The 10,286-nt window shown below is 56.7% G+C and overlaps 2 protein-coding genes across 2 annotated transcripts; one reads left to right on the top strand and one right to left on the bottom strand.

Annotated features, from left to right (window-relative positions):
• Positions 1-2,376: 2,376 nt before the first annotated feature.
• Positions 2,377-4,196, top strand: D7B24_009022 (uncharacterized protein; the record flags this gene model as incomplete). The annotated part of the gene is made up of 2 exons (XM_028643100.1): positions 2,377-3,086; positions 3,140-4,196. 2 exons carry the CDS (start codon positions 2,377-2,379, stop codon positions 4,194-4,196), a joined length of 1,767 nt encoding a protein of 588 aa, XP_028493235.1.
• Positions 4,197-5,845: 1,649 nt separating this feature from the next.
• On the bottom strand, positions 5,846-9,590 carry D7B24_009023 (uncharacterized protein; the record flags this gene model as incomplete). The annotated part of the gene is made up of 2 exons (XM_028643101.1): positions 5,846-8,041; positions 8,094-9,590. The coding sequence occupies 2 exons, from the start codon at positions 9,588-9,590 to the stop codon at positions 5,846-5,848; spliced, it is 3,693 nt and encodes a 1,230-aa protein (XP_028493236.1).
• Between the last annotated feature and the right edge of the window lie 696 nt (positions 9,591-10,286).

The raw sequence follows: 10,286 nt of genomic DNA on the forward strand, positions 1-10,286 counted from the left end.
CGTGTCTTGAACCCCAGAATCGCAGGGAGTTCACAGGTATCACGAACCCCAAGGAAATCCCAGGAAGACATCCCGGGGCACCTCACTTCAGCAGAAACTTTCGCATTGCTCGAGGTACTTGTACCAGGTACCCATTTTATCCCTAGGCTCCCCCACAGTATCCAGGCTCCAACCACTCAGACGAGCCAGCGCCAGCGCCAGTCCAGTCGTAAGCGTCGCCTCCCACGTCGCCTTGGTCTCTCCTGCCACCCCCGGGCCCCCGCCCTCGTCCCCCCCGGAGTCGAGGCCTGCCGTGGCCCTGTAAATTCTCTGCTTCTTTTCCCCCCCTCCCCCACCCCACTCCCTCAGAACCCCCTGTCCCGTTTTCCTCCCTCCCAGGTTTCCAGAGCCCCCTCCCCCCCTAAGGAACCCAGAGGACCCAGGAAAAGGTTCCAGGACAAGGTCCCAGGAAAAAAGGTCCCAAGGACCAAACCAACACCGTCACGTCCCGGCATCGTCGTTGATGATCCCTGCCCTGCCCCGAACCACGACCTGACTGATAATCGCCTCCTTCGTCAGGTCCAGTCCAGTCTAGTCTTGCCTGTCAGTCACACGCACAATCATCAGTCAGGTGCAGAGAAAGCATTGGTCTCTTTTTCTTTTACCCCCTTCCTCCTCGTCTACTACTGCTTGCTCTGGCTGTTTCTTCGTCCCTGATCCCACCACTACGCTACATACACCCTCACGACCACCGACAACAAACACACACTCATCTATCTGCAACGCATCGCTCCCATCGCACCCAAACGCGCCTCGACGCGGCTTGACGGCTCCGGAATCGAAATCAGACGCAGGCTCGGATCCAGCCCACCAGGTGCGACCGTATTGCCTACACAGCAGATTCGGACATTCTACGAACAACAGTCGGGGTCGGGAATCACGAGTCCAACCCAAAACCTACCAATTCAATCAATTCACCACACGAATCACCGCGTCACGCTTCACCCATCAGCAATGTCTCCGTAGTCGTCGCCTCGTCGGTTTTCGAATCCCGCACACTCCACTCTCCCTCCTGTGACCACAACAACGCGACATCAAATCCCACGAGGTACGTTATCAGCGGCTGCATCATCATGCTCCTTCTTTTCTCTCTCTCTCTTTCTGTGTGTGTGTGTGCGTGTGTTCCTTTGTAGCCCTTCATCGCATGCATGGCATGCCTCACCACCAGCATCCCCTGCGACACCCTCTTGCTCCTTTTCCTCTCTGGCGTACTCCTTCTCCCATTGTCAGTGGCCTCGACCATCAATCACCATCTGCCCAAAGCCGGAGCGCGGCCAGGACCAACCTGTCCGGTCCTGTTATCGGCTACAAAGTCAAGCGGCGATCCAAGGTCTTCTGCCTCTCGCCTGGAACGCTTCGGTTATCCGGCCCCCCCCTGCATCGCTGCACTCCACAAGGCAATGTTCGATTGCTGCCCTCGGTCGGTCGGTCAGTCTGCAAGCCTGCAAGTCGCTGCTGCAGTGTCTTCACACTTGCATTGCATACAGCATCGACCGCCAGGTGCATTCGCCTTACGCTGCGCTTCTGCACCGGTGTGGTCTTTGCTCCACCCCCTCCTTGTAACCTCTGCACACTCTGCACCCTCCATCGTCCATCCGTCCACCCTCCCACCCACAATTCCATCCCGCCCTGCACTGTACGCCATTCCCACTACCACCACGGTACCAATACCACTACCAATACCAACACCACCACCACACTTACACCATCACACCTGGGCAAGCTCGCTGCTCGCCGAGAAGAGGATCTACCGGCTCTGGTCTGCGGGCCAGCCTCTGCTTGCCTAGAAGCTGCTGCCGCTACCACCGAGCTCCTGTTCTCCTCGTGTTGTTCCCCCCCCCCTTTCGTCCGTTATGGCTGCGTCCTGATCAACTCTATTTTATCGCCTTGTTCCTTCACTCTTGTGTCACCCTTCTCTCACTGCTCTTTGGCGTCACCGGCTGCCCATCGCTTGTCTACACGATCGTCGCGCAAGACCGCTGAAGTATCGCCCCTTGCTAATCGCCTCTTTGGCTGCAGGCTAGCTAGCGCTGCTTCCTCTCCTTGCTTCCCCAACAATTTGATACCCCACGAAATCCCCCCATCTTGGTCACCGCCTCGACCACCGACGTTCCGCCCCCCTACTTGGAGAGTCAGTCACTGCTATTCGAATCCGAACATCCCGTTATTCTTGATCTGTCCAACATCTGTCCCGCCACCTCAACCAACGGCGACTACGACACTCGCGAACGACAAGTTCGCCTTCACGGCTGTAGCTCTTGCTCGCTGAGCTGTAGCATTAGCATTGACGTCACTGCGAGGATCCCACTCTCACTTACACAACACCTGGCCGCCATCATGGCTGTCGTTCTCTCCTCGGACGAGAATTCCTACTTCTCAACATCATCATTACGCCGATCACACTCACAACCCAAATTCAACACAAATCAGACGTCGTCATTCCCCTCGCACTCCGCCGCCGACAGCCGCAAGACCGACAGCAGCTACTCGCATCCCAAGATCTACCCGGACTCGGCTCCATCATCTGCGCCTTCGTCGCCGCAATTTGCGTCGACGGAATCGACCGACTTGTCCTATGCGTCGACCCCTGCGAGCAACCTGTCATTAGCGTCTGACTGCGACGATGCGTGCCCGATACCAGTACACCCCGACGACCATTTTGTCCTACCGCATTACTCTGCCACCAACTTCTACGACCCGGAGGACCTTGAGCCACCCATGAGCCCAAGAACTGGCGACTCTTACACCGTATCGCCGGCTGAAAACGAGAACGACAACTCTGGCAACACCTCGAGGCCAGGGTCTCCAGAATTCGTCCTCGAAGTTGACCGTGCCGAAGATGACACAGCTGTCAGGGTACAACCGACAAGACATGTCGATTATCTTTCGCACAACTGGAGGGAGGAAGACATTTGGTCGTCGTGGAAGTACGTTGTGTCTCGGCGTTCCGAGTACAGCAACAGCGCCCGCCTAGAGAACGCGTCGTGGAGAACCTGGATGAAGGCCAAGAACAATTTGCGGACCGTATCGCCCGAAGCCCTCAACTGGTTCGTCACTCACCCCTACTGGGTCAACCTCAATCCCAGCTAACCGATTCCAGGCTCAAAGACTGCGACGTTACGTGGTTGTACGGTCCTCTGCAGACTGGCCATAACAACTTTGCACCCATCACCTCGAGTCAGAACAGCGGCATTCTGACCAAGAACAACTCGTTCATCCACAAGAAGCCCATTCTGAAAAAGCGGAGCATGTCCGAGGTCATGCTGCAGAGGTCTCTCTCCGCCTCGTCACTGGTGAAGACGGCGGCCGCTGCAGTTCAGGCCCAGGAGAGCTCGAGCGGCGGCAGACGCCTTTCTCGGCCTACGCTTGAGCGCGCCTCGACCACCGACTATGTCGCGTTTCCCTTCTCGTCCCGTCGACTCAGCAGAGATACAGCTAGCAGTCTCGCCCCATCTGTCTCCTCATCTGGCATTGCATCGCCGAGTGTCGAGAGGAAACACATTCACTTCAACGAGCAAGTTGAACAATGCATTGCCGTAGAAATCAAGGGAGAGGAGGACGAAGACGAAGCCATGTACAGCGATCGTTACGACCACAGTGACTCGGATGAAGACGCCATCATGATGAAGCGGAGCAAGACGAAAAAGCGCGTTCCCATCGCGAGGCGGCAGTCCAAGAAGAAGAAGACGACGACCCAGTCCGAGGGCAAGACGATCGCCATGCTTCCGTCGACTACGTTGAAGTACCGCGAGGATACGCCTGAGCCTGTCGAGACAGCCATGAAGCACAGTACAGGCATCTACCGTGGACCCATCTCACAGTCTTCCTCTCAGGAGACTCTGCGACCTGCGAAATCCTCGGGACGATTCTTCATCGAAGACGATGACGATGAAGACGCTGCTATGGAGGAATTGCTCAGTCCCCGGGGCGGTTGGCAATCTCCGGCTGCCGACGAGGGTGCTCTGCAACGGACGCCGTCCACGGGCAGTCTGAATGCGGAGCCAGCGGGCATGCGTCGCACGCCGTCCGGCATGTTTATGCCGTACGAAGAAGGCGAATCTGGTTCCAACGAAGGCATCATCGGCCGTGTTGTTGATACGGTCAACACTGCCAGGGACATAGCTCACGTTATATGGAACGTGGGCTGGAGGAAATGATGTCCTGTTTCATGAGGTGATTGTACTGTTTTGACGATTCGCGTCGATTTGTTCAAAGGGAAATCTGGAAATCCTTCTTCGGCTCATGCCGAAAACGAGCATTGTCGGCTGAACACATGCTTTTCACAGCAAACAAGCTATTTGTATCATGGAGAACAAACATGGGGCTGAGGAGGTACACGGATATAGCATCTACGACCTGCTGCTACACGGGGATTCGGAGTACACGGATTGCTCTTCATACACGCACACACCGGGCTAAAAACAGCCACCAGAACACGCGTGGGTGGACGGAAAGGGATAAAGAAAGCGAGCGCTAGGGAGCACAAAACGAGACGATTTGGCGGCGAAGAACGAGCCACGTGCGGCTTCCTCAGATGCAGCGTCCTGGTCACCGTCGCCCGACGACGAAGTAATGCGCCAGGATGATAATTATGGTCGAGGGTCACACGCCAAACCGAGCCGAGCCAAAAGAACGACTTTGGATCAAGGCGAGGGATTCGGCATGGCACAACTAGGGTAGAGAGCACATCCACAATGGACGGACGGACACTGGAACCGCGATTGGCAGGATGCCGGCGGGCGGGATGACACGGTACGGTTCGATTGGGGTCACGGTCACGGTTTGGGTCACGGTCACGGTTACGGACGCGGTCACGGTCATGAGGCACTGTACATAGGTCACCGCATACACCTAGGATAGCAACTGATCGATTAGATTAATCACAGTGCCGTTCGAATCCGAACCGTGCGCGGCATTCTTGTGGTGACTTGTGCGCTGTGAGCCGCTTGCAGCTTAAATGAAGGGACCTTGATGGTCTATGGATCTCGAGGAGACAGTCATTTCTCGACAAGCCTCGACATCAAAACAAAGCAAGAGGCCGCGAACGCCAGTCTACCCCCTCGTCAAGACCATTGCAATCCGTCGAAACGGGGGAAAGAGGCGAATTGAAAGGCGAATTGAACATGCCGTGCGCCCACCAGGCGCAGAACCCGGAGGGCCACCCGTTTCGGGTCAGCCAAGGCAAGGTGGCAAGCGAGTGAGCAGTGTGTACGGAGCAACCAGGTGCCAGAGCACACACGGCATCGGAGTGGTTGTCGACTGGCGGGCACCGAGAGAGCCAGGCACGCCGCAACAGCCTGGCTCATCGTTCGGCGTTGCTGGCCTGTAGTGCCAGGTAGACCCTTAGCCGATGAGGACCAGGGGCCTTGTGCGCATGAGCCTGTGATGTGACATCAAGGCCGCATGTCGACAACCATCTACACCCTCACTTGAACCTGATTCACGACAAGTATATGGTGGGACTGTGAGGTCCGTGTTCATGCTTCAAATGTGCAGTAGAGTTGCTTCTTACTACCTTCTCCATCACTACTCCTTTCCATACGCTAGACCTTGTCTATCAGCCTGATCTTCAGATTACCCCCCGTCCATATGTGCTATTGATTTTTTTATCGCAATGTCGTGCTCGCAATGATGCGCGAGGGCAATGGTAGGAACAATCCATAAAGAAGAAAAGGAGAACATGGACACAAAATCACAAGATGCTGTTCGTGGTATGTACAGAGTATGTCCTCGAGGACATGCGAGCTTTTCCGTGCTGTGTCATCAAGGCATAGAACGGTGGGGAGTTCCAAATACTCCCCCCACCTTAGAAGAACTTGCCCTTCTTTTTCTTAGTCTTCGGCTGCGAACCACCGAGAATGTCATCAAAGGTCATGGTCGACTGAGTGGGCGAGTCCTGTTGTTGCTGCTGCTGCCCGAGGAGGTTCGTGACTGAGGGGTTGCGTGGCAGGCCGCCAGAGGAGGCCGGGTATTGGCCCAGCGAGACAACGCTGCTGTTGGCGAGACTGGGAATGCGCGAGCTGCGATCGCCCGGCAGGCCCTCCATCATCGGGACGGGCTCCAAGCCAATGGCGATGCTCGAGCGATAAGCCGAATTGCGCGAGGCCAGCGCGCGACCAGGAGACGCCGTTCGCCGGCTGCCGACGTATTTGGGCGAGGCCGGAGGGGGCGTCGACTCAATAGCTGGCGGAGTACCGAGCGGTCCACCTTCGTGTTCCATGAACATGGGCGGCGGGGCCAGGGGAGACATGACTGGCTCTGTGGGCGCGGCCATGTCGGGACCATCCAGGCCCTCCCAGTTCTTGGCGGCAGCCCAACAATGAGAGCGATGGTAGATGGCTTCCACGCTGAACATGACCGAATCTGCCGAAAGCTCGACGTAGCCAGCACCTCCCGACACCTCGTACCACATCTTGCGCACCTGCGCATCCTCGAGCCAAGGGGGGTTGCCCATCGGCGGTTCGCAGAGGAAATACTCAACTCCCTCGGTGTACTGCAGGCCCGGTGCGTCAATCACAAGCATTGGTAGCGATTGAATCACCACGTAGAGGAATAGCCAGTAGCCGATACGCTGATCGGCCAGATCGGCAGCATTCTTTCCGCGAGCCTCGTGATTCTCGAAATCCTTGAACGCTCTTAGAAAAGGAACCTGCAGAGTGTTTGTGTCGTAGTTGTAAGCCTTGTGCAAAACGAGGATGAGCTCGTGCTCCTTGATGCGCTTGTCGATGCGTGCCTGTTCTTTGGCCGGCTTCTGGTCGTATGTTTCGAGAATAGCGCGCATAGAAGGGATCTGAGGAATGTCGAAGGGAATCGGTGGCAGCACGGGAGGTGTCGAAGCGTCGAACTCTGTGAGGACCTTGCGGAGGGCCGCAGCTACTGGGTTGTCGCTCGTAGAATCGTCATCAGGACCCCCGTCGATGACGCGCGGCGTCAAGTCTTCACGGTCGACGAGTAGATCATACAAGGCACACATGTCCGAGTATAGTGCCTTGAGCACCAAACGGTTGAGGCCGCTCTCGGAGAACGGGTTCTTCTTGCTGCTGGCCTTGGGTGGCCAGTTGCCGAAATTGGACTTGTAGTAGGCGAGCACAAATGTCCGCATCTTGTTGAAGGATTGGCGCCACTGCTTGAACCGAACGCTTTTGACTTCGGCAATAGAGGTCGAGTTGGCAATGCCAGAAAAGAGCGAGGGGAAGTCAAACTGCTCGAGTCTCCCATTGATGTTATGCTGGCGGTTGACAAGGTCCAGGTGAGCCCGCTCAAGCTTCTGTCGTGTTTGGGGCGAGAGCTGATCAAACAAGGGCGACTTGAGCTCGAGGATGGGCGTATACTTGCCGACTGCGTGAGCGAAAGCCTCACTGTAGAGCTCCATCGATCGCATGCGCTCGCCGAGGATGAGCGCCTCTAGTGTCTTCTCCCGGCTATGTCTCACATCGGAAAGTGCCAACTGCGAGTTGAAAAAACTGAAGCTCATGTCGACGGCGTCACCGAAGCTCGATCCATCAAGATTGGTGAAGCCAAACTCCAGAAGAAGGTTCGAAATCTGGAGGAAGGCGGTGAAGGTCGTAGGGTTGGCCTTGGTTGCCACGAGTGGCTGTCCCGTGAGGAAGGCGAATAGGTTGCGAATCGCGATGAGGCGATCAAAATCGCCACGTTGCGGCTGGGGCTGTCCAGCTGCAGCCACTTGGGCGTTATCGGGAGGCACTGCGGCACCAGGAAGGAAGAGGCGAAGGTCGCTAGCGCCATCCTCGCCGTCCGCCGAGGGCGACGGCGGCGAGTATCTTCGTGAAAGCGCATCGTCGGCCGTCAAGCTGTCCCTGCCCGAAAAGCTCCTGGCTCGGCTTCTGGTCCCTCCAGGGCCCATTTCAGACTGAATCAAGTCGTTGAACACCTGAGAGGAGCTGATAGCGTAGATAGGGACTTTGAATGATGGTCCTATACCAGCACCTGGAGGAAAGAGGTAAACATAAACAGCTCCAGATTCGTTCCAAAGCTCGGGTACCTAGCCCATCCAGTCAGCAAACGAAGACATCCCGCGTAAGATATGCTGTTACCTTCTCTCCATTCAGCAGGAACCCAGTCTTGTAATCGCCCACAGTATCATCTCCCAGCATCCATGCTTGCGAGGCTTGGCCTGCTCCCAGATCTGCAGAGTTAGAGCGAGAGCGGCCTCCTGGCAGCCAACTACGTCGCAGCCTGCCACGCTTTTCCTCGCGCCCTGGGCTCTGGCTGTTGACAGAGGTCTGTCCCGACACAATCCTCGTGCCGGGAGGTTGAGCAGAGGAACTCCTGCCCCTGGAATCGGGCGCTGGTGAAGTGGCCCTTGCTTGTACACCAAGCATGGGAAAGCTGGACTTTCGACTTTGCTGAACCGAGTTGCTTCTCCTCCTGTTTTCGGGAGCATCTTTCTGCAGTTTGCCGGGAAATTGACCGGCATCTGGGGGTAGAGGAGGGGCCTCTTGAGGAGGCAAGGGCGGTGCCAATGTTGGTGGTGATTGCCTTCTTTCCTTGCGTAGGCGGTTTTGTGAAGGAGCTCTGACCGCCGACGTAGGAGCCTCTCTGAGGGGGAGAGACTGACTTTGGGGCAGAGAGGCGGGTATTGGTGCATCGTGAGGGTGCTGAGATGGTACCGGGGGAGGCGCTGTTGTGGGATGTGGGATGGTGCTTGGGTGTCGCAACGTTAAGTCGGCTGATGTGGACGAGGTAAATCCCAGGTCGAAGGTCTGGGATGAGCGCAAGCCCGGATTATGGTGCTGTGAATGAGCGCTGTCGACGGGAGAAATGTCGGGCACCGGCTTGCGGTGAACACCGCTAGAGGATGTAGGTGATTGGTCTGTAGAAGGGAGTATGAGTGACGGTAGAAACACGGACAAACGGCCGGCCCAAGTTCTTGATTTCCGAGGCATAGGACGAAGCACTGGCTTGTCTTGTGGTTCTGTACTCGCAGCAGACGACTGTGTCTGCTGTGGTTGCGTCTGGGGTTTTGTCTGGGCAGGAGGTGTTCCATTGGTGCTTTTCAGCGTTTGCTGTTCGAACGGAAAGCCTTCGTCGGTTTTCGTGGGACTTGCGGGAAGCCTGATCACACGGTCTTCGTCATCTGATTCGGACAATGCTGCTGCTGGAGCATCATGACGGAGTCGTCGAACATCCTGAGGTCCAGTCCGCGGCCCAACATGGAAGTCGGACAGGACACTGGCTTCAGCAGGCAGTCCCGGCTTCTCCTCATTGGACCTGTCCCTGGGCTGCGTTTGTCCTTGCTCTTGCTCTGGCAGTCTGGGCGGCGGCAGCGGCTGATGTAGATTAGATTCGTGCGTCGAACGACGTTTCGGTGGATCTGGAGGCGAGTTCTCGGCACTTTCTTGCCCACTGCTGGCCTTGGTGTGATCGGACGAGGTCGAGATCGAATACCGCTTGTGCGAAGGAGGCGTGGAAGGCGTCGAGGATATTACATCGGATAGATTGGAAGAGGATTTGAAAGGAGAAGAGAGAGAATAGAGGGTCGACTTGGTGGCACGAGAGGCACGAGAAACCGAGAACTTACTCGACGTCATACTGGGCAAGCTGGCTGCGAAGCTTTGCTGGATGTCCTTGAGGCTTTGGTATGGGACCTTGGACCTGAAGAAGCGCAGCGTCACGAGCCGATGCTTACAGACAAGACGAGGATAGCGAGCACCTGCTGTGTCGGAAAACAGGCGGGAGGTGCTAGGTGAAGTATGTTCGGAGCGTAGAGGAGAGGTCGGGGCGAGACTCGAGTCGGAGGGGAGGGGCCTTTGGGCCGGCTGGGGGGACAAGAGTGGGCAGTTCTTCTGCGGCGGATGGGAATCTCTAGCCGTTACGCTGTTTTCCTGCAGGCAGGCTAGCGTTCTGTGAGAAGAAAAGGATGTCAGACCTCAACAGGCGGAGCCCCTGGGCTCTGCTTTCTGTTCCGTCTGTCGGGCGATGCCCTGCGTGGAGAAGGTGGATCGGACAAGGAAAGAAGCCCGTGAGTGGAGGACCTCGAGGTTGCCGGGGGGTGGCCGGTTGGGGTTCGTGGCTGAGAGCGACACAAGTTAGCACCAGGGAAGGCAAGCAAGGGGGAGTGAGTATAACGGCAACGGACGTGCGTTGATGCCGGGAGGAGGTCTTGCTAGGCAATCTAGTCCTGCCAGTGTCAAGTTGAAACGTCCTTGCTTGGTCGCTCGCTATCTTGTTCGTGTTCTGGGCCGCCAAGTCAATTCGTACCAAGAGAACCTGACGAAGCTCCTAAC

This window comes from Verticillium nonalfalfae (assembly GCF_003724135.2).
Source record: "Verticillium nonalfalfae strain VnAa140/NRRL 66861 chromosome Unknown scaffold_86, whole genome shotgun sequence".
Taxonomy (NCBI): domain Eukaryota; kingdom Fungi; phylum Ascomycota; class Sordariomycetes; order Glomerellales; family Plectosphaerellaceae; genus Verticillium; species Verticillium nonalfalfae.